The sequence below is a fragment of the Anomalospiza imberbis genome, chromosome 1 (assembly GCF_031753505.1).
Source record: "Anomalospiza imberbis isolate Cuckoo-Finch-1a 21T00152 chromosome 1, ASM3175350v1, whole genome shotgun sequence".
In the NCBI taxonomy this organism is placed as follows: domain Eukaryota; kingdom Metazoa; phylum Chordata; class Aves; order Passeriformes; family Viduidae; genus Anomalospiza; species Anomalospiza imberbis.
Window position 1 is genome coordinate 126,999,506 of NC_089681.1, and position 25,499 is coordinate 127,025,004.

General features: G+C 38.4%; 1 protein-coding gene across 1 annotated transcript in view; it reads right to left on the reverse strand.

The window, feature by feature from the left end:
• Nucleotides 1-10,683: 10,683 nt before the first annotated feature.
• Nucleotides 10,684-25,499, reverse strand: part of SDHAF3 (succinate dehydrogenase complex assembly factor 3) — a 28,813-nt gene continuing 13,997 nt past the window's right edge. The window contains exon 2 of the mRNA XM_068210499.1: nt 10,684-10,913. Coding sequence (XP_068066600.1) covers nt 10,710-10,913 — 204 coding nt within the window. The 3' untranslated portion in view covers nt 10,684-10,709. The remainder of the gene's footprint in view (nt 10,914-25,499) is intronic.

The following is a 25,499-nucleotide window of genomic DNA, read 5'->3' on the forward strand; positions in this document are numbered from 1 at the left end:
AAAATCTCCATGGAAAAGGAAGACTTTAATTTCAAGCTTTTCTGTCTTGCATCCCTTGGAGTCTGTCCTGCAGTGGAAAAAGAAAATCACCACTATATTGAACACAATTTCATAACTCACTTCTGCTTTTGATGAAAACTCATTCATGGTGGGTTTTATTCTGCACCAACATTTATGCATGTGCTCAGGGAATGGAAAGGTTCCCCTTAACCGAATGAGAAACTGTTCTTGCCTCTAGACAGACATTATGGATCATTGCAATTTCTATCTCCCAGCAGAGGACCTGAGACTGTGAATTCATCTGCAGCTGTGTGAGGGTGAGCAATGATCAATGAGCAGTGCTGCTCCTCAATCACAACCTGTGCTGCTCTGACTGGAAACTCAGGCTGGTTCTCAGGACAAGATGCTGACAAATCTCCTTCTCTAACACAAGCAGCAGGAGCCTGGCTCCACAGACCCAGGTGAACCTTGTCACCGTCTCCCCTGGATCTGGGGCTTACTGGAGGAATGGTGCTTGTCCTTGTTCTGGATTCCAGCTAGTCAATGACACTGCCAGCTGTAAATCTTATTCCTACAGTGCTGAAGGAATAGAAAGGGCATTTTTAGGAAGGGCATTTTTATCATCTGAATTGCATGAGCCAGCAATAAAATTCACTGGAATATAGTGCCTCTATAAATAGTTCATAGAAATATGCCAAGTACTATAAATTGTTCCATACCCTGCTCCCAAGCACCATGGAAGCACAGTGCACACCAAAGGCCTAGGAAGCTCTGTGGTCCAAAGCCTAGGAAGAGCAGCCTGTCCCATCTGTTGGGAAGAAAATACACCAAAAATCTTGCTTGGACAAGGTGTTCACCAGCATGTCAAGCCTCCATGACAGCTCTGGATTTTCACAGCATGCAATCTGGGCAGAATGTCAGAAAGAGTAGAAAAAACTCTTCATATTTATGACAGAGACTAAGTCTAGCAACCAGTTGCATTCGTGGGGCTTGAGAAGCCTTCTTCTCCATGCTGAATGAGGCTGACCAGGGATAGCACAGGGCAGGGCAGTGGTATGTGCAGCACAAGGCTCAGAGAGCAGCTGTACCGAGAGCTTCACACCCTCCACAGCCTCTTACATCTGCTTATCCCCACCCCTCACCATGCCCTCCAAAAGTGACCTCTGTGGCTGCCCCCTCTCCCCTGCTGAGCAGATGTGCTTTTTATGCAGCAGATGTTGCTGCATACTTGGTACTTGGCACAGGAGGTGAGAATCATTTCTTAAAAAAAAAAAAAAAACAAAAAAAAAAAACAAAAAAAAAACATGCAGCCTATTTTGGGGTTTATTGCCAACGTTTATTTGAAAGTTAATTCTTTTATTTAAAGACATGGAATTTTAAGGCCATGCTCTTTAAAATGTTGGTTTTCCAGGTGCTATGCAGTGACCTGAGGCTGAGGCTAAAAAACACATCTAAGCAGCCTGTCCACACCAAAGCATCTGAGTAATTTCTAGAAAGGCTCACTTGCAGTCCATGACAGATGGTACAAATATTCCCTCCTAATTCCCTCTGTGGTATGTTAAAATTAATTCACAAAATCCACACAGGTCCCTTGGAATGACGACAGAAGCCCCAGCTCATTTGCACAGAGGAGACCTCTATTGCAGAGGCCAGTGCAGTGGGTCCTGAGCTCCCCAAAGCTTCTGATGTTTCAGTAAAATAGCATCCATTTCAATAATCTTAGCCAGGTTTGCAAACCTCGAGCAGATTTTCTTACCTGCAAAGGGGAAGATATAAGAAGTCTTTTTTCGAAGCCAGGCTATCCATTTCTCAGTTGAAAAGCAAACCATTCTGGTCAAGAAATACCTCCTCAGGACTGGAAAAAATACAGTAAGAACAAACACAGCTAGGACCAGATTTGGTTTGATGCAATTTTTGGTTTCATCCATTCTGTTTCCCCACAAGGGAAGAAGTGTAAACTTTGCAGTCCAAAACTCAGCCTGCTGCGTGAGAGCAGAGGGCAACATAATGTCAGGATTTCCCTCAGAGGTTTGCTGAGCTGTGTCAGAAGAGCCCATCCTCACCATGGAGGGGATGGAGGTGGCAGCCCTGCGTCCCCTGAAGCTGCTCACAGTGCCTGGGGAAGAGGCAGGGACCATGGGGAATGGGTTCCCCCTTTCCATAGGAGGACATTCCCTGGCTCCCACTAGCATAAATACTGCTTTGCATCCCAGAGGATGTGGCACCCAGTGTTTACCTGATTTAGAGGGTAACCAAATGAAAGACAGAGTGTGGTTTAACTTAATCATTGCTGTATATCATGCCTCACATTTCTGAAACATCCACGCTACAGCAACAAGTTGTTAAGGATTGCTGCTATTGGAAAACATCAATTTAATCCCACAGGTAGCATTGATATTTCATGTTAATTGCTTTTCCCCGGCTACCTTTGTGCAGGGAACAAACTTTTGCTCTTATAAATGACTATTCCATCACTAATTACACAGTGATCAGTTAGTTATAATAGAAGGGGTTTTGTGATAACGATGAGACCCAGAAGTAATTATAAATCATACATAAGGTTTATGTAATATGAAGAGCTTCACAGGTATCTCATTATACATATTTTGTTCAGGAGTAATTAATAACATTATTAATTTTCTAAGCTTTTTTCATTGTTTTGTGTAGTATAGCCCAGGCATTTTCAAATTTCTCAAGTCTTAGTTACTTATAGGAACTTTTTATACAGGTGTTAAGAACCCTTGCTATCAGTTTTTGTATTTATTCCCGAACTTGAAAAGAAATAGCTCCAAATTTTAACTCATCATGTAGTTCTTATGGTAATAAAGAATTGAACTAAACTGAACAAAATAAAGAACAGAATCATAGAACCATTAAGGTTGGAAAAAACCTCCAAGATCATCAAGTCCAACCAGGCAAGAACTGTCTTCAAGCTAGAATCAGTTTCTTAACTTGCACTTTGCATTTGAAGACACTCTTGAGTTAGAACAATCCCCCAGGCCCCCTTTCCAGTTCTTTAGATGTTTTCTCAGGAGCTAATTTACTCTCCCTTTGAAGCTGATTTTTACATCAACTTTTAAATTTATCCAGCTTTTGAGATGAGTGGAATCATATTTTGGCCTGTAAACTTGCTGAAAAATTGTTTCAAAATAACATGCACATTGTAGGATGTCCGTATCATTGGAATACCTTTTACAGGGTTGCCTCTGGCTCCAAGCACCCCTGATGCCTTAAGTTTTAGTTTTCATATTTTCCAGATTCTGTCTTGCATTAGTATATAACTCTGAACTTCATATAATGTGTTAGCAAGTTCTCTTCACAGTTCAGACAAAATAATCCTTTTCCAGCCTGAGAACCAAGGACATTGTTGCAGCTCCAGGCACAAAATGTATAAACAACAGCAAATTGAGGAGAGCAACCCAGGAGGATGGGACTTCATAACTTGAAGCTGTAATTGGACGATTAACCCCAATATGTAAATAGACCAGAACTTATAAAAGTGTGAAAATGTGTGATCCATCATCCATCCTGGGTGTAGCCTCACCCAGGCTTTTGTCATGCCCAAGGTGTATCCTTTGAAGGCCTTCTTAATAAATACCTACTTTAACACTGTCTAGCCTCTGTTCTAGGTAGCCTCTCAAGGCATTATCCCCTTGGCATTCAGGTCAATATTCCTTGCTTTTTTAGACTTATTATATAGATTTTGGTGAGCTTTTGGTTTGATATGCCGTAGAATTCCTACAACAGTCCAACATAAGGGATCAAACTAGTAAATTCCTACAACATGTCCCCTGTCATCTCATTTCTGGGAGTTTTCTTAACACTGAAAGCCATTATCCAGTCTTTCAATAACTGTCAGTCAGCACAGACATCTGTACACCCTCTGCCTGGCTGTTCTTAATTAGAGGCAATACAGACGTTTAGGAACAGCCAGGAGAAACACTTCTTGCTCTGGGAGCCAGCTGCAGCTTTGCAGAGCTGAACAGTGAAAAAGAAGAGAAAATGGAGAAGCTAATTCCACCTAAATCACTTGTCCTGCAGCATTTCCACTTGTTGGGCTGCTGTTTCAGGACTGACACATGCATCACTGTGGAAAAGCACAAGAATGCAGTTATGTTCCCAGTCATGACAACCAGAAGAGGCTGCTGAGGGATCTGAGTGGTCAGGGATGGGGCCATATGGACACTTTCTTTGCTCCTTCAGCACAGGAGTTCAGTGCTCATAAACCAAAAAACAGTATTTCTCCATAATGCTCTGAAACCTGTTTGATCACTGTGTCAGGGATGAGTTTTGTCTCCAGTCCAGGGCTTAAATCCTGCAACACCAAAATACCTTTAGTCTGGCAGAGTCCCACTTTTTTGTACAGATATGTTAGGGGTTTTTTAAGGGCAATTTATTATGCTTAGAATGTGTCATTTTTTGAAACTTCAGAGCTGTTTTCAAATACTGGAAATAGTCTATTTACTGCAGCAATGTGATCAGACACACTTCATGTTTTGATCTCCAGTAGAGCCTGGTACAGACTTCATGTACTGTCATCATACCCTTACTGATCATGTGCTCACAAGGAACAGGTATATGTTTGTTCCCTTCTATGCTGCCATAGAGTTCCCACAGCAGATTTTCCTTCAGGTGATGGACTAGCAAGGGAAGAACACATCCATAGCCATTTAGGAGGAGGTAAAGTCCCAGATCGCTGTTGTTGAAAGATGCATATGACAGATAAAATGTGGGTAGGTCTTATTGTTAAAAGTGTTATGTTGATCTCTTAGCATCTGGCCATGACCAGGCTGCATGAACTGCAGGGCTGGAGCAGTGGCTCTGGATAGGGAACACTGGATCCTCCAAAGAATCTGCAACCAGTGGTTGCTCTTACGTTCACTGTGGTCCTAGTTCCTTTTCTAACTTCCTCCTAGTTCCTTTTCTACAGAAAGAGACTGTCTGGACACCCAAAGACTTTTTTCTTCTTATTCCTGTCATCTTTGTTTTTCTTTGCAATACTGTTGAGAGGTCAAATTGTAATCTCATGTCCCAGAGGTTTTGTCTGTGATATTTTCATATTCCTTTTCTCTTTTTTTTTTTTTTTTTGGCCTAAGATAAAGGGGAGAGAAAACAGAAAAAATCATTGCTGCATAAACTCCAGTCTCCATAGCAACAATGAAAAATGTTTCCCTTCCTCAGTTTTACAATTCCAATCCTATAGTCTCACCTGAGGCTTGGGAGAGTGGCAAGAGATTAAAATATTTTCTAACTTACTTGTTCATTGCAGTTTTGAAAGCAGGCTACTGGGGTGAGTAGCATAGGCCAAATTAGACCCAAAAGCTTTCCTGAGATCTGGGGTGTGAGGCAGGGGCTTAGGAAGGGCAGGTAGGAAGTACTGGATTTACCTCTGTAGGACTTATATGCAGTAAATCACACTGCTGTAACACAAACTGCCTATGGCAAAGAAAGCAATGGAGAAAGGAAAATGTTAACACTAAGCAGTCTTCCTCTGACTATTCCACCACTGTGGGATCAGGAAGGCAACACTGTACTAAATCCCTAGAAAATATGGGGTTGCATTGCTATATTTGCACCAAAATCAAAGTCATTGTCCCAGCCAGGTTACTGCCATGAACCTGCCACAGCTATGCAGAGTGAACAAGGCACGCAGGCAATGCCGCACTCCTGAGCACAGGGCAGCTGACAGACATCCGTGACCGCTCTCTCCTGCTGTGCACAAACTGAATTTTCTGGGACAAAGTGGGGAATTTTGAGCCTGAGGAAGACTGGACTCCACAGTCTGAGTCAGTATCTGGCACCAAGTCCTTGGCTGTGGCTTTGGAGTTCTGTGTCAGGGATCAGCGCTCAGCAGTGGCTCTCCAGAGGAAAGCACCTTAAAGTAACAAGAGATGCTTGGAAGACTTATGTTTTAGTAAAGTCAGTTCTTCCTAAACCCTTTCTTCCCTGGCTGCCAGTCTCCTGGGCAAGGGCTGCCAGTGAGCAGCAGGCAGGGGCTGCAGATGTGCAGCCGTGTGTGCGCCACGCTCCTGTCCACAGCACAGACACGTGTCTGTCACACATCATTAGGCATCCGAGTTGTTTGTGGAGAAGGTGTTGATTTCCCCTCTCAGAGTCTGAGCTAAGTTGCCCCATGTGAAATCAGCAACAGCATGACTGGTGCTGTGCTGGCCAGTCTCTCTGGTGACCAGTGAGAGGCCCTAAAGGACTGGCATGAAACTGTGCCAGGGAGATATAGGTTGGGTATTAGAAAAAGGTTCTTCACCCAGAGGGCAGCTGGGCACTGGAAAACGGTCTCCAGGGCAGCGATCACAGCACCGAGCCTGACAGAGTTCAAGAAGCATTTGGACACCACTCTTGGGCACATGGTGTGATTTCTGGGGATGTCCTGTAAGGAGCCAGGAGCTGGACTCGATGATCCTTGTGAGTCACTTCCAGCTGAGGTGATTCTGTGACTAGAAGGACAAAAGCAGGCTGAAATACATCTTCAGTGTACAAAAACAAACCTTACAACACATAAAAATATCCTTAGTTTCTTCTCCAAGGTCATCTTTTAATTTGGAATAGCTGAACTGGACAGGAATGGTGTAATTTAACTCAGAAGGAAAAAACAAAGAGTAGCTCAGTTTCATAATTTGTAAAGAAAAGTCCCAAGTGAGTTTTCCTTCTTACTGTATGTGAGGGTACATTCTGGGAGCACTGTACAATACCATCTTAAGCTGATACTTAGGACAGGTCCATTTTCCCACTACCCAGTAGTATGTGCTCACATTATAAATTGAATCGGATGGAGTTCTCAAATCAGTTTTAAGTGAGTATTTGATTAACTAGAGATTATTTTCAGCTTTGAAAAGTTCTTTTCATTTACTGGATAATAATCAAAAGTAACTTCAGCATGATATCTTGAATATGTACTCAAGTAGTCTGCTCTGCCAGACTTTCTGTGCTACAGATTCTGTACATTATTCTACCACAGTAAAGCTAAGTAAAATCCTGCCTTTGATACAACTCCAACAGGGAATTTCCATCTTAGATTCCTCTATGTTTTATTGGTTTTACTGTTTATCTCACAGGATAAACATGTATCAGTGTTTCAGATTCTGTACTTGTGTTTTCTCCAGTCAAAACCAGAAATAGAAACCTTTGGGGAAAAAACTGGTAAATGTGTTCATTTGTTTAACACAGATTTCACTTCAACCCTCAAGGAACACAACCAGCACAAACCAGAAGGCTCATCAGTGACAGAAGTTCTGTTGCAAGTAGTGGTGTTTCAACAGAGTACTTATTAGGGGCTTTACAGTGGTAATAAGCACTTACAAGAAGTTGATAAATACTCAATAACTAAACTTCACTTTATTAAAAAAAGGATTCTTCCTTGTTTATAATTCAAGTACTAGCTTTGAAATGGTTACAGAGATTAAACACTGAACTCCCCAGACACACATATCAGTTGTGCAGGATCATATATCCTGTAAATGAGGTTGTTGAAACACCTGATATCGCCTCAAACTCGTACAACCACTGCTCACTGTGAGGCAGGCACACCGAGCCTGGTCCAGCACCAGGACAGCAGCAGGAGAGGGGTCAGGCAGTCCTGTTTATCAAACAAGCCCAGCAAGACCTGTGCTGCTGCACCTATACCCTCCAGCAGCTACACTAGCTAGCAGGAGGGATTTACCTTGAAACTCTCCAAGAGGTCTGAAAATCAACAGTTAAGCAGGATAGCACACAGAGACTTATTTTGCCCTAGAATGTGAGCTGTGTTTCACAGTGATTCAGCTTTCATGCCACATCAAAGGTACATAGATCCTCCATGGTCCCACTTGGGTAAACCAGTCTGCTGGAAGATTCAGCCTTCCCTCTGCTACTAGATTAGCTATAGAAAGTAGAAGATAAAATAGATTATGACAGGAAGGGAAAGGCATGTTTCCTCCATTAACTGCCCAATATTTTTACCTAGAAGCCAATGAAAATTTGGCCACTGACTCATCCATGCATTGTCAGTGTCTCACAAATACGTACTCAAGAAGAAGAAACAGAATGTCCACTAATAATTCAAAAATAGCTAAGGAATAAAACTTCTTCATAAATCCTACCATCAAGACGTTAAATTATTAATTTACTTTTAAGGAATAAATACGTCCTAATAGCTCTTGCCAGACAGTCAGTTAAAAACAGCATAAACCCACATCATAGGCACAACAGAACACAGAAAGAAGGACGTTTCATTTGTTCTTTTTAAGATGCATAACTTTGTATATCAAAACTAATCATTTTTAATGACAGAGATTTCTGAAAATTCTTTACTTGTTGGTAAGACTTCAGCTCGTGCCTTTTCCAGATACTTAAAAATTCAGCTCCCTGCAGCTCATTGTTTACCTCAACTTAACTGTCATTAACCACACTTGTAAATCAAAGAATTTTATTAATGCATGGCAGTTTTGGCATCACGAAGCTTCTGTGGGGCCCCACCACTCATATAAGCCCTGCTCAGACCAGAGCACACCTTACTATTAGCACTGCCTGTCTTAAAGCCAGCAATCTTGAAAGATGCTTCATTAGTGTAATGGAATTTTGGCTTTTGTGAGAGTTGTTTAAAACAAGAATATAAATATTGTACCAAATACAAACTACTGTTGGGAATGAAAGAAGAAAATTGTTGGATTTACTAAACAAGGGGTTGTGGATGTTAAAGATGTTTACCCTCACCTCCAACTCCCTGTAGGTCTCATTATAAGCTGAAGTTTTTCATACCATATAGCAATTTTTCATTATTAATTAATTTAGCCTCTAAAAATCTAGGTGCATACATGAGTAGACAGATGCAAAACAAGTATTTTAACTAGTTTCACTGAACTAACAAGTTCCATTGCTAAAAGTAACGGTGCTTTAAATTGCAGTATTTGAAATAAATTGGAAGGAACTTGGATATTGACTGGAAAGCAGGCACAGGTTTACTACCCATCAAGGACTGGAAACAAACTCTGTTGTCAAGACCCAAAAACTACTTTTGGTATGAAAACCAAATAGATTTAGTGATGGAATTACTGATTACATCTGACAGAAGCACAACAGAATAAATCTTTATGCCCTAAACTCCAGAGTTGGATTAGATTTTTACAGCCTTTAAACTGTAAAAAGAAGACTTTAGGAATGTGCGAATGGCAGTATCAGAGATAGTTTTCAAGCTTCCAATATGCACAAGCCATTTGCTTCCCACTTTGATGCGGGGGCATCCAAGGCATGGAGCAGGCCAGGAAAGAGCTGCCATTCTCTTCAACCATGCCCCTGAAGCATCAGAATCAGGACCTGGAACAGCCCTGCAGCCTGGATGTCATCTCTGCCCTTCCACCCTGTTTGAACTGGGTGCCTGAGGCTACACCACGTTCCTACTGCACACACAACAAAGGCAGTGGGTGCCGGAGGAAGAGGCAGCAAAGCAACGACACGTTCCTCACAATCCTGCAAGTGAACTTTTAATAGAAGTGAGCAACCTGCAGCCCATCAAAGAACAGGAGAAAGAAAGAGGCTGCTCCCCAAATTGCTCCCCACTCCGTTAGGATCCTGGAGAGCAGCTTTGGCAAACAGCATGTTGTGACAAACTGAGACAGATGGTAATGTGCTTCCTTGCAAAGCTGTTATTCCCCAAGAGCAAAGGAATTTTGTTGTCTTAAACGTGCTGTGAGTAACAAAGAAAGGTCCAGAAATAGAACAAAACTAATAATACAAAACTAGGTTTGGAAGATGAAATTAAAGCTGCCTTTTGCACAGAAAGGCAAAAGGGGTTTTTTTTTGTTTTTCTTAAGATAAAACCCTCTTTTTTTTTTTAGTTCCAACAGTATGTGTTACAACAAGCACACATTGTCTTACTGAAGATTTAACCTATTAGAAATAAATTACTAATGTTCATCATACAGTATTATCAACAGGATCATTTCTGTGATTGAGTAATTTATAAATCCTGTTCTGTACAAAATACTGTATAATATGGGATCCCAAGTTTTTAAAGAACCTTTGAATTCAAACCACAGCACAACCCACTCATGGAAAGTTTTTAAAAATTTTAGATACTAACAATAATCTGAATATAGCTTTGAAAAAAAACACAGAATTTTCTGCATAAGAGTGATTCAAGGTTAATTTAATAATCAGCTACATCTTTTATTTTAAAGTCCATTTCACAATAAAGCTCAAGAAGAAAACCAACTTCCAATTTCACCAGCAGTATTGATCTTCTAATACTGCTCATTTCTTTCCATGCAAACAAGCCCACCCTAGTACCATTCCTTTGTCTACTGAATCCTCACAGGAAAATAAATGCTAATAGCATTTTTTCCATTAAGGAAGAAGATGATACACAAACAGAAAGATGTTTTGCCCTTTAAGTGCCAAGATTACAAAACAACCCCAAAACTAACAATTCCATATTTTAAAAATGTCAATTTACTTTTCCCAAATTCTCAGTCTTCAACATCCATTAGGAGGCCAAAAAAAACAGAGAAAAAAATTAATGCAATTAACATAAAAGTGCTGTGATTATTCCTATTCCATTTTTCCATTTATTCTTGCACAGAAAGCCAAACGTATCCTTTTCAGAGAGGTTATATTATCAGCAGTGTCCATTATCTCACAGAAACCACATTCAAGTACAACTGGAAAAAGCAGTTTCAAAATGCTTCCATATGCATTAAAATAAAAATTTTTATCTTTTAGGTTTTGTATTCTGTGTCTTTAGAAATGGTGATTTTTTTATTCGGTTTGGTAGCCTCATCCATCAGTTCCTTCAGCTGCCCAATCTGTTCATCACGGAAGTCATTAAGTTTTTCTTCTGTGAGCTGAATTCCATATACAGCCTTTTCTCTCAAGTTTTGTTTGTCCTCATTAATTTGTTGATGGATCAGTGCTGCATAGTTCTAATGAGAAAGAAATACAAAGGTCACAAAACTGACAAAAGCAAGATTCATGTCAACTTTTTTTACTAGCATTATATTGTAATAACATACTCTTACACAATCTCCTACAACAGTCTATTAATCAACAACAAATGACTAAAAAAATTTACGCTTTTTATAAGAAAGAAAACCTATTCAAGCATTTCTAGTATCTACAATCATTTTATGTAGCTAGTTTAAAATGCATATATGTACAGATTAATGCCCTATCATATACTACTGAAAACAAAATTTAATTATAGATCTAATATATGTATTAAAATAATCTTTCCTATATAGCAGGATACCAATAGGATGCACTTCATAAACTGATACATCCAGAAAAGCATTCTTCCCCATTTTCAGTGAAAAGAAACCTCAGCATTGCATACTGAATTGTTAATCCAATTACCAGCAAAGTAACTAAGGCCACTACTTCAACTGTATGTCTAATAATTTCAGAGAAGTGGGCAAGAAGAAAGAAGAATATTCATGAGCCTGTGATAAATTTCAAAATGACACCATTTACTAACATAAATACATTAGATTGTTACTGGATCATGTCAAGCCTCACTGAAGTCAGCAGGATCTTACCAGTCCTGTTGCAAAGCTTAATTCATGGCTATTTAAGGAAAACAGTCAGCTAAAACAAACTGAGGCAAACAAAAGTAAATTTTTATTTGTACAGACTCTGAACCAAACTGATTCTTCAAGGTTCTTCCGAACATCACCTCTCCTGCTTTTAAATTAAACAGGCATTCAGAAACTGTGACACTACAGTTAATTCCCGTGGTAAACCCACACCTCAGGGGTATTACCTCATGGTAGAGCTGCTGTAGGGTTTAAAAGAAACTAAATAGGTTTTTACCCAATGATTGACCAATCACGTGGCAATGATAAGATAAAAAAATTGTAATGGGTTAATTCTTCAACTTTGCAATTTACAGAATTTCTTATCAAGGCAGATGGGCAAATGTGATCTCTGAAACTACCCAGCAGACCAGTAACACACTGACAGTTACACACCAACCACTTTCATTACACCAAACAACAACATTCACGGCATATAATTCAGAAAAAATACTGAAAGCAAGCAATGGAAAACTCTTCACATCTTATCAAGAGATCTGACTGAACATACAAACCTCAAGAACCCCTCCATGCAGTGTGCCACCAGTGCAGGTTCCACAGCAGGAGGAAAGTCCTCCCCACTGCTCATAAACAACCACCTGGGAGCAGCCTGCAGCTATTGCTGCAGAATAACTCAAGTCCAAATAAGAAATAACTCAAGTCCAAATAAGAAACAGTTAAGATTTTACAAACTGTTGACTGTTTTCCAAAAATATCAAATTAATTACTGGCAAATAGTCTGCAATTGTTTTTAATCTAACACCAGAGCATCTCATCTCACAGCGCATCAGCATTACAGAATCCAGATCTCAGAAGCGGTGGTCCTCAACAAAGCTGCAATTCCCACTCTCACAGACACATGGTCATGGACTGTACATGCCCTATTCCTTACACCAGGTGTTCTGCTTCACAGCACTCCAGTGGGCTCCTACCTGGACATCACTGCTGGCTCTTTTCCCCCACTCATTTTCTAGCTGAACAAATGTTTTGTACATGCCAGAAAGCCTCAGTGGTTGCAGTTTCACATCGATCTGCAATGTGAACAAAAATTCAATACTGGACAGTGGAAACATGCTGGGCTCTGGTTGGCTCCTGACAGAAAATGGAGCTTTCTCACTTCATTTTACCAAAAGTCAGTGATGCATCAAAGAAAATATGCTTCAGCCTTTAGAAGTGCTGAAAATTAGATTAACTATATGGCATATCTCATTTTTTCTGCCTGTGTTATCAGATGAGGAACAAACAAAGACTGGGATATTTAACTGTTTAATACATTACTGTTCCCTCAGAAATTAATCCTATTACTATGTGATTAATGATTTGTGGAGAGGTACTGCATGATTTGATGGTACATAGTAATTTAAGATTCAGTTTCTATCTAGAAAACGTGCCATTTTCCTAACAGCACATGAACTTAATGTGCTAAAGTCCCAAGTTTTGTAACATGTTTAAAAGCATAATGAAAAAATAAAAAGGGGAGAAACTAACATTTGCTCTTTCAATAATATAACTTTCATCATAAAATAAAATTATCACAGTCCCTTTCAGGTAATAAGGAGCAGTATGGTCATGTAAGGTCTAAGTTTTCATTAGAACTTAATAAATACAGAATTTAACTATTTTCTAGTGTCATCTTCCTTACCAGCAGAACTGGAACCAACTCTTGCTTAGCTTCCTCAAACAAGGAAAGTTATTTCACTTCTGCCTTTCATTTTACGTTATATTTAACTGCATCTTCCAAATATAACAAAACTCCTTTGTCATCAGTCATTATACAAATCCTTAGCAGATTTTTCAAGGGCATCTTATTTAAATTATGGATCACACTGTGCTCACAAAACCAAAGACAGAAGACACAAAATGGAACACAAGTAATTCTGCACCCTCACAGAGCCAGGCTCAACATACACGAGGATGGCAGGAGGACACAGGAGATCTCCTCCCTGGTGGTTTTTTAGGTTGGTTGGCTGTTTCTTTGGAAGTAGGTCTTACTGCAATGATCCTCTGCCTGCACCAGCTGTAAACTTTCTGGGCTTTTACATGAGAAAAGCAAGCAAAACCCAAACCACTTGCTGAATGGCAAAAGCCCTTCCCCCTTTTATATGACTGCAACCAGAAACACAGAGGATCAGAACCAAGTTCAAGTTACGACCGCCTCTCCTGACCATTTACCGTCAGAAGATGGCTGATTTATTCCATATCAAACCCAGCCTGCTGCCCATCCATATCACAGACACCCTCCTCACCTTAAAGGAGGCCCAAGGTAACAGCCCAAGGTGCAGACTGGCCATGTCACTGCATTGCCATCAGTGTGTGCAAGCACAGAGACACCCCAAAACCCTCCACATTGCCAGTGTGGAGGCAGATCCCTCCCCGAAAGGTGTGATGCACTCCTCACACACAGGTCACGGTTCTGCCTCAGATCACTGGCCTCTGCAGCATGCATGCTGAACCCAAGCATCAGGCTCTCTTAAAATCCTCTATGAGTAAATGCTTGAACCTCTAAATTATTTATACAAAAAAAAAAAAAAAAAGAGAAGGTGACTATTTGCTATAATCAATAACCTTTGGGTTTTTTGTTTAAATTCACTAACTGAAGCAAATATAGAGTTCCCCTCTGCTCTCTGACTCATAGGCATTCACAGAATGCACAAATTCATTAAAATAGCAAGGGGATGGGTGACATTTGAGGTTTAAAATACCACACACTACAGAAAGACCATCAGCCTTCTTGTTTTCCAAGTTGAGAAAGGATTAAACAGAAAAATAAAAGCAAAAATCACACAACCAAAACCCCCACTTCCCTGACTGCCAGATATACAGACTCCTACCAGATCTAGTCCACACTGACACACATTTATCTCATATGCTAATACAAAGTGCTGATAAACATTTATTATTTAATCATAAAACCAAATGACTTAAGAACCCATTTGTTCATTTTCACTGAAAAGAACAACAATCATAATTTTTATTTTCACTGGCAACCTCCTAAACATGTACAATGCTGCATTTTAGACAACTGCTCCAAAAATCTCAGTAAGGTATGTCTGTTCACAGTAACTACCTGTACAATTCACTTTCTGGTCACATTTTCTCTTTAAAAAAGGTCTAAAATTTTTATCTCCTTTAGTAATTGAAGTATAAAGCTGAAGTATTCATCCATTCCAAAAAGGCTATCTCCATTTGCAGCCAAATTAATGACAGCACTGATAAAAAACATTACTGTGGCCAGATCAGAAAATGCTACTCTGAGATGTGTTAGACAGGGCACAGTCAGGCACCAGAAAAATGCTATCAGTTTATTTTAAATTCATTTTATTCAGGGTGACATTAGGGGAAAAAAAAAAAAAAAAAAAAAAAAAAAAAGCATGGCCTGACAAGCCACTGTCATCACTCCCTGGAAGTTAATTCCAAATTGCAGCATTTCAAGTGTTTCTGATGCTACTCAGAGCAAAATCAAACACAAGCTGCTAAGGGTGGCAGCATGAAGAAAGAGCTGTGAATGAACAGCACAGCAAGGAGCACCCTGTTCTTACTATTGCACAGAGATATGTTGAATTAGTTATTTCATATTCATTCAGATAGAATTCTGCAAATTATTTACTCTATTTTTTACTGCAAAACTGTTTTGATGTTAAATTGAGAATCAGAAAAATATACAGTATTACAGAAGTGATTTTTAAATGGTTGCTACACCCCATGAAAATGAAAATCCAGAGAATCTTCTTCATACATTTTATCTGAAGCTTTAAGTATAGTTAAAAATGCAGTAATAACCCAGGAAAATTCTACCACACTTAAGCTCAGCTTAATACAACACTACAGTGAACATTTTCATGCACTCACATAAACATTAACCCACAACAATCTATATTTCACCAGGTAAGACCATTAAAAATAGCCCTAAACACTTTTAAAATTGCATAAAATACAACTGCTGCTTAAATTAATGAACTGATGTGAATAAACACCTATGTAAAGTCCCAAATCCTCTAACAGGAGCAATGCATTATCAATTTCAAAATTTAAGTTTCAAATCACTTTTGTTTTTGTAAAGGTCACACCATTAACACGTAAAAAAAGAAAAATCAATATACTACAAAGAGTTCTGAGTAAGCCTTCCCCCTGCTTTTGAAAATACCTATCAAATGGTATTTGAATGATACCAAGTAATGACATATGGCAGCATTAGAAGAATTTTTTATGTGAATAATTAAAACAGTAATTGCTGGGAAAAAAGAAACAGAATGAAGAATCAAGACTTTCACTCTGAGGTACCTAGCACAGCAGAGGACCTCTAGGGAATAAAGATGTCCAGCTCCTACTGCAAGTCTTGACAGAAGGTGAAAAAGCAACTTTTTCTTTTGGCACTTGAATCACCTCAGCACCCACCATATGGGTAACAACACACCAAGTACATACAAGAAAGAAATAGCAACAAGCTACTGTAATTCATGAGAAGCTCTAAAACAAGTTGTCTAAAGTGCAGCTTGGATGAGCCATTTTGTATTTCAGTCCATTCTTAGATGGAAAGATTTGCAGAGATCATTTCAAGCCAAGTCATGCACTTACAATGGGACTGCCTACACCTAAATACCATGTGCCCAAGTGAAGCTGGAGATGTAGCTTGTCTTTGTGCTGGGCATTGGAGAGAGAAAATTCTGTTTTAAACACGCTGTGATGACTGGATACACTGTCCTCCTGAGATGTGGTTCTCACCACTGAAAAAGCTACTACATGTCTCTGTATCTCTGGCTGTAGATGACTATCTAATCAACTTCCTTGCTTATGGTAAAAGGAAAATGTTCATTAGTTATTTTGTTTTGTACTTTTTTGATTACAAAAGGCAAAAAAAAAAAAAAAAAAACATTTCTCCTCAAATGACTCTGCAATCCCTCCCCTGAAGTTTGTTCTATCTTTTCATAATGCTGCTGATATCAGACTTGGCAACATCCCAAAGTGAAACATGTGAGAGGAAAAAACTGTATTCCCTCTTTATCTTTAGAACTACCTTTGAATTATGCAGAATTTCATTTCTGGGGATGAAAGACCATGTCTTACAATGCACAGAGGTAAAACAGATTTCTCCAGGACAACATCTCTGTATCATAAAGAACAGGAACAAGGAAACATCAAAGTTTACTGAAAGTTAATCTGAAAAGAAAAGCCATGAGAACTTTAACAATATCAGATTTTCCCAGGATATTCAAGAAGGATGCTAGGATGTGACTATCAACCAATTTCTGGGAACTGATCACGCTGACACAATGATGCACATACTGTAACTTTAGAGAATTGTTACCATAAGGGGTTTGATTGGGTTTTTTTTTCGGTTGCTTGCTTGTTTGCAGTTTGGGAGCAAAGAATGAAAAAATGTTCAGCTAAAATGGAGCCAGGGAATATAATTATGTAATACTTAGTAATCAGCATGAAGAATTATTATTTGATCAGGAAGGTATAAAATGGACTGCTTTTTCTGAACAAAGTTAACTAATATTGTTAAACTCGAAGAAATGACATTTATTTAGAGGAATATGAAAAAAGCTCAAGGACTAAATCAGCTTTGTTTGTAGCTTAAATAACATGTCATTTTAATGTCCTTTTTTAATGTAAGATTTATGAGATCATAATTTGAGGTGAAAGTGGGGGTTTTATGGCCTGGCCATCAAGGTAAACATATATAAATGATATTGCATCCAAAGTGGAACACAGCACCATTTGTGGAAAAAGAAGCTGTGATTGTTTATTTCTTTCTGGGTGCAGCATACTTACACCACTCTTGTACATTGGGGCCAAAATACAGGTCACTAAAAGCTTTATGCATCACCTGGTAACAACCATAGTCTTGAAGTCTTTAAGATTCTCTCCACTTCGACCAATAAGCTTCATCTCAGGCCTTACACAGAAACCTTGATCTTATTCTAGGGAATAAGGAAGTTAAAAAATTTGGAACACACCTGAACATTTAAGCAAAAATAAAATGGTCAATTAAGTTCTGGAAAAGAACTGAAATGTGGGTGCAGCACAAGAAATGAAGCAGGAGGAAGAGCTGGGAGGTAGAACGAAATAAATGGGCATGCAGTTGGGTTCCAATGGCTAAACAAGATCTTGCCATGGTTCTCTACCCTTGGACAGGCTGTATCATTCAAAGTGTGAGTTTCACTGAAAAAAACCAGTTATTTTATGAGAGGCTTAAAAAAACATTCTTCTCTGATGTACATATCTGTATATGAAAGCCTTTTAAATTGGTATTGGAGACAAAAATACTTGGAAAAGAAATATATTAAAACCATCATTAGAAAACTTACTAAACTTAACAATATAAGAACAAAATATGAACAATTATTCCGTCTGGACCTTCATCTGTAAAAATCAGGATGAAAATACAGTGTTACTAATACCAAATTATCAGACTGCTGACAAATAAGGACAAATAAGTTACAGACCAGAAAAATTCAATTTAAAGAACACTATTTCATACTTCCATACAAATCCTAATAAAACCCCAACAATTTGAAAGATGGACATTTCTTAACTCAGTTTCTATTTTACTTTGACATTTTATGTCGTGCATAGCCAGGCAGCTCTCTGGTTAATAAAAAAGCGATATTTTATCTGGTACATTATGCTATAATTTCACAGAAAACCCAAGGATTTATCGCATGCTGTTAATTTAAAACAAGGCAAGGGAAAAGACTGGAAGTCATAGTATCAGTTTGGTTTTAGGAATTTCATTTCTAATGCATCAGTTACACTGTAATATTTCTATTTAAACATTAAGCTAGGAAATCTTGGCAAAGTGTTTCACTGCAGATAATTCCCAAATAGCAACACCAAGTACAGGCATTTTACCTAAAAAAAAAAATCACTAAAGACTGTTTTATCAACATAAGCACACAACTATAATTAAAGTTCACAATGCAAACATCACTTACAGATTTCTGTATCAATTCTTTAAATAGAGGACAAGTATCTTAAATCTGAAGTTATTTCTTTCAGAAGTATTACTTACAGATTTTCAAGGAAGATGATGATTTCACATCTAGATAGTCACAAAAGGAAAATAAAGCCTGTTTCCAAGACAACCACATTAGTTGCCAGACCACTAGATACTAAGAACATGCAAAAGATTATACATCCTTGATGATAACATTTCAAAGACTTCCATGAATGTTGTTCTAATCAATTTATATCTAATGATTCATTTAAAGTATGTGTATATATATCCAAAAGAAATTTGGTATTCTTATTTTTCCATTGCACTCATTTCTATGTGCTCAATAGAAACAAAACCTTTAACTAATACAGCAACAAAGAAAACCTCAATTATAAACAAAAAATTAATCCACTAAAAGGCATCTTGTATGGATTTCCATGGCACCACAAATAACCCTTCTGCTGAGGGTGCACTTAAATTTTTTACTTTAATGTATCTGTAGAAGAAATACGTGCTTGAATGAATTAAGTAAAAAGTCATGGGCAATATTTTAAAAACATACAAGGTCATCAGTGTAGAAGTCAGATTCACCCCTTGGGACAAACAGACAGAAACTTCCCTGGTTTTAAATGAACATAGTCAATGTTCCAATACAATACATGAGATACTAATTTAGCAAAGCAAATTTGGTGTCAGAAAACACTGAATCAGAGGCTGGTTTCTTTGGTCTGTATTACCATGGTCCCTCCAGTAACAGGGGACAGAGACAAGCCCTACCTCAGTGCTTGTGTGGGCATTTAAAACAGACAAACAAGGAGTCATGGAAGTTTATCTACCAGCTTCTTCAAGAAGACACAAACATTTTGAAGTGTGCTCTTCACAGAGCACTACTTGGGAGACTGGTCATCAATAAAAGAAAGCCTACACACAGGCAGACTCATTATTTAAAAAATTAAAAGCATACAGCCAGTGGGAAACACAGATGAATTCTTCTAAGGGTGTTACTTATCTAGGTATGACATTTAGTCTGGAACTTCTAAAGGTCCTACTCTGTAAAAATAAGTCAGTGTATTTGGCCACAATCATTTGGTTTCAATTCACTCCTTCTTGCTTTTAAATAGCAGCAATAGGACATCTCTATGAAAAGAAATACAAATAGATGTAACTGACATCTTCCTTATGACAACAAACAACACACTGGTTTATAATTGTAAATTTACTCTATGGAAAGAAAGCTTCTTACTGCAATTAACATCTACTTCACAGTACTTAATAAAAGGCAAAAAAGGTTAACTCATTACACTCGGTGCTAGACCCAGCGCAAATTTTTAAAGTTCTTATTGCTGCAGCAAAATATGTTAAATGGCATTCAAGTTTTAGACCAGAAAAATGCTTTGTATACACATACGCCTACCTCTGTCAAATGAAATTAATAACAGACATTGTTTAAAAAGTCTTCCATATCCTCCAAGCAGCAGAATAAATCACAGCATTTCCTTCATCTTTAGTTTTATTGCTCTCAAAATTACAACATAAAGTTCCTTAACACACGTAGCCAGAGAGTCCCCTGTAACTGCAGACAAAGACGGCCACAGAATCTAAATGTTCCCATTCTAAACCTGGGCTTATTTTTTCAAGAGTTTCTTAGGGTAAAAAACTCTAAAGCTTACAAATTTATGTATCTTACCAAGGGTTTTTAACTTGCAGATTTTTATATAATTTCTGAATTACTCCAGAACTAGCCACAAAAGTTAAATGAAGGAAACAAATGTGTCATCAGTACAGTCAAGAGCTGCTAAAAGGGAGCATGAATCTTTATTGACTACATGAGAACCCTCCAATCTGAGAAACCAAAAACCTTCTGTAATCATCTGCAAGTCACTATCCCTTTATCCAACAGCTCTGACATTTAAGAGGATCTCTATAGTGTCTGTCACAACACAGCAAGTGACGGCCACACCGTCAAAGAAGACTGGAGGGATTAAGCACAAAAATGAAAAAGGAAAATTCAGTCATCTGGTAAACAAGTTTCAAAATTCAATAATGTACTGTAGAGACAGTTAATCTGAAAGTACTTCTGAAAAAAATCCATCAAATATTCTGTACTGTTCTTGAGGAGATCAAATACATATCAAACTCAAGTCTCAACACGTTTTCCTGTAACCTCTATACGACAAATACTTCAAAAGCAACTCACCTATATCTTGTTCTATTTTTTTTTCTTTTTTCCTCCTATTGCCAGAGGTTTCCCAGCTATTAAAGGGGGCTTGCTTTCAATTAGCAAATGACAGGGAAAACAGGATAAAGGAAAAATAAAGGGATGGAAATCAAATATGTCAAATAGCTTAGAGGTATGTACTTCACTTTTAAGTGAACATTCAGTTAACAAAGCTCTAAGATTTCACAACAAAAATCCAGACTGCCTACATATTCCTAAAAATTCTCACCCACCTAGAACCTCTCCTTTTTCTCTGTGCAAACACAGGCTGTCTGATCCCAAGCAAACAGGTATGTGTTGAACTAGCATAGAAGTTAATTTACCTCAATACTTTAATTGCATATGAAAATACCAGAGCCATGAAAATGTCAGGGCAACCTTTCAGAAATAGGGATGCACCACATTAGGATTGGTCAGGAGAGCTCAGTTCTGTGCTCCGGCACCCTCGCAAGTGCTTCCACAGCCAAGTGCCACAGTCTTCACTTAGAGGTAAAGAAAGCATTAACATTTGGGGCAGACGCAGCCTGCCTGTGGCAGATAGCATGAATGGGAAGTGTCACATATTAGTTGTACCTTTATGTCCAAAACTCCCATGATAAACTACCTCTGCTCCAAGTGGTAGCATTTAATCATTTTGGTATGGTGCACCCATATCTGCTCAGCCGTTCTCCGCACACTAACACAGTGATACTGCACACTAACACAGTGATACTCCTATTGTTAGCATCAATGTCAAACCACTGCACTGTTTGCTTACACTGGATTAAGAACCAAGTTATTTTCCTACTGCATATGATCAGGAAGAGTTTTAAATTGACTTATTATAAGTTTAGAAAAATCCTGCCATCCACTGATGATGCAATAAATATGGTTCCTACCAGTGAGAGAATACTAAAGCTATCCAAGAAGTTTCATTTGTGTTTCAGGACTTTTCAACGCTAAGGAATTATCTCACCTTACATTTGCATGGCTTTAAAATTATTCTGAACTTACTTAAAATGATGCAGTGCTATTTGAGCAATAAAAACTTGAATTATTTTTGAGTTGTTTATACATCTTAATGGATTTTGCTTGCTAGACAATACAAATATGGAAAAGAAAGTCTTGCATACATCTGCCCACAAGCAGAGCAGAACCTCACAGATCACACTGAATGGCAATTCATGGGGTCTTTGTAAGCAGGGGTTTATTTCAGTCTTAAAGGGGGGGGGGGGGGGGTGAATACTAGCATGAATTGCTGTCCTGCGGAATGTTTTATGTACCTTTGGAAAAAAGTAATTTGTGAAGGCACCAGTTGAGAGGGGAGCCTAGACCAGTCCCACTACATCTGTTTAGTGATGTAGGAGAAAGCCCTCCCCCTCACCTGTATGATGAGATGCAGCAGAGGAGCACAGCACACATTTGCTGCAGGTCACAGCTTTGAGCACTGGCCATGCACAGGAGGGCATCAGACTGCAAGGGCTCCTCTGCCATCCCAGCACGTGCATGGTTTCTATCATAGAACACACAGGTCTGGAAAACTGGAATAAACACTTCTTCCAAAAGCCACTTGTGGGCTGCTTGGGAAATGTCCCTACGGGCTAGACATTGAAAGCTCCCCATGGACCTCTGACCCAGTCATGAGCACTACAGTAAAGTCAGCCTGAAGTCCACCAGCTGCGATAGTGAAGGACTAGCCTTGACTAGTGACCGCTGCCCTAGAAAAATATAACAACTCTGTGTCAAAGCATAACTTTTTAATGCCTCAATAGAGGAAAACACTGGAACAAGACTGTACAGCACTGGGGAAAACTGATGAGATTGTTTGTATTCTACTATATTTACAAGACAGATAAGGCAGATTTCCTCATTTTTACTGAACTCTTCACTATATCCACTACAGCAGTGAATTTACAAATAACGACTTTGCAAAACATCTTCCTTTACAGATCCCAGCTTGGTAATGCTTTATTTCATCAGGTAGGTAGAGAATTTCCCTGGGAAAGTTCTGCTACAGCTGCTGTCAAAATAATCATACTTATTTGAAATGTTTTTCAGAATCTATCTTCCCTCAACAATGCTCCTACAAGCTACCTAATCACAAATGAAAACAAAAATGTTCCATTACTCAGGAAAAAGGAAACCTTTGGCAGGTAACTTGGTAAGTACTCAGTGATAGGTGCATCACTGTACCAAAAGTTTTAATCAACAAATGGGATATACTAAATAGCACAAGGGATCATGAGAATTTCATCTCACACAAAAGAACTCAACATCTGAAGGTGAAGAAAAAAATAGACAAAGCCAAATAAAACAAATTCAAAGTGAATTTCAAATTTACAATTAAATCCACTGCACATTGCTGCATGCTTTCTGCTAGACTACTAAATAAATTCAAGTGAAACTGTCAGATATCAATCTAATGCCATGAAAGACTGGAACTAAGTCTTTTAGATACCATAGCATTAATTTAAAAAAAAATGCACAAACTCATACACTTCATTTATTCTTATACTTGTTACCATGCATTGAAAGTGTGTATTTGTGCAAATAAGTACACAAACAATCCATCAAAAACAATACAATAAAAATTAATAATGATGTAGACAGAATTCACAGCAGTATAATACAGGTTTCCAAGCTCTTGCTAATTACCATGAAGGTTGCTCCATCACAGCTTTATTCCACACTGTATAGCACATTAATCCTCATTTCAACAACATATGCAATTTATATGGCTGACTTGTGTCTCTGTATAAAAACAGATAAACTAAACTGAAGCATACTAAACATATTGTGGAAGCATAAACACACTGCTAACATCACACCTACACAGTTACATTTCTATATAAACTTAATAGGCAAAACTCAACATAGTATGATTTAAAATGCTTCAGATTATATTAATTTTGGACTGAAACCAAGCAATTAAAAGTGCCACAAAGGATACCAATGTGTGTCAGTGATGATGTACCTTCAGAATGCTGAGTCAACACTTGTACTTCCGTACCATTCAGCTGTGAATACAACTTAGGTTACAATTGACTTTTAGAATTGTAGTTAGTTTTGCTTGAACATAAATTTTGGTAGCCTTCTCAGCTAACATTTGAAAATTATACTTTAAGTCAAATCTTTTCTGCACATCCTCTACCAGCAATACCCAAAAGGGTTTGTGTAAAGGACTGGATGAGGTCACAATCAACCTGATCTAAAATGGCCCTTCCAGGCTACCTCTGCTTTATTACTCCATTCATTAAAAACCCAAGATTAGTCTAAGTTATATTTTAATGACTACTCCCGAGATAAAAATATTTAAATTACAAATCTCAGGTTATTGTTAAGATCTGACACTATGTTTTGAGGACCATCAGATTTCAGATTTTTTTCAAATGTTTTAGTACTGAAGATATCATACTATATCAAACAGTTCTCTTCTTCCCCCAAGGCAATTGTTTCAAAATAACTAAATCAAGAGCAATGTTCACTAACACAGACAAGTTCACACACTTAAAAGATCAGTAATATAATACTGATATTATTCAATAATCAGCTATTTATTCAAACTCTTTTAGTATATAAGCGTTCACTAACACACAAAAGCTAGTTTCCATCCTACTTTTTCATAACCAACACAAAACTTTATTAACAGCTATTTTTCAGAAAAGAAACAGACTGTATTTATAATTTTCTTCACTATACTGAAGTCACTGAAGCTTTACTTCTACAATATGCAAGTAAAGAAAAGAACAAAACCTCCTTTCTACTGGAAACACAATACACGCTATAAAACAGCACTCCAAAAAATTCTGATCAAAATTTACAAGCAGTACATCTTAGCAGTTCACCAAATAAGGCTCAGTGACAACAAAGCATAATTAGAAATGCTCTAATACACAAACTGGCATTACTCAAAGGTTTATTTTCTCCCTACTTGCCCTTGAGGTATTGTGTATGTTGATAGTAGCTCTAGTTTTTCCAGGGAACTCAGGAGCTCCCCTATACCCATCATCACCCAAACAAGTTTTAAAGGCTTCTTCATGCAGGTTTTCCTTCACCCATGTAACACTCTCTCAGAGGCACCACATCAAACAATCTTCCCAAACACAATCTCATCTCTGTGGCCCATGAGAGTGTAAACCTGGCCCATGACATTTCAGAAGCAGGCCAGTAAAAGGGAAAGATGAAAAAGTGTATGCTTACTTGTCTTATCAACACAAAGCACAACCATGAACAGCAGCTGGACTGTGTTCTCCAGAGGCCTCTGAAATAGCAGTGAACGCTCTCTTTGAATTGAATCAGAAACTAAATTTTCTTAAAATGTTAGTATTCAAATAATATTTGAATGGTACTGAATATTACAGATCTAGGATGCAGAATAATGAGACACATGTCTGGCAATCCCTCCTGGTTAGAAAGACAGCAAAGGTGGCTTTTTTCACTTTCTTTTCCTTCCAGGAACGTACTTTCCACCAGAGCTGAACATTCACAAATGCTACTGTGAAGCCACAGTGCCCAGCTTTGACATACAATTTCATTATGGCCTAGAACGTCTCCCCTTTTTTCACCAGACAAGACGAAGAACAGCACCAGAGAGCTCAGAGCTTGTTTCTTAGCTCAACTCCACACGGATTTCAGATATGACAACTCTTGATTTGGAGAAAGGTAGATAAATCCAACAGCTGTTGAAAATCTGCTAATGTGTGACAGAGAGAATTCAGAACAAAAGCAGCACCTGCACTTGACAGCAGAGGAGTCAGTGCTCTGTCTGCAGTAACAACTTATAGCAGTGCCAGGGAATGCT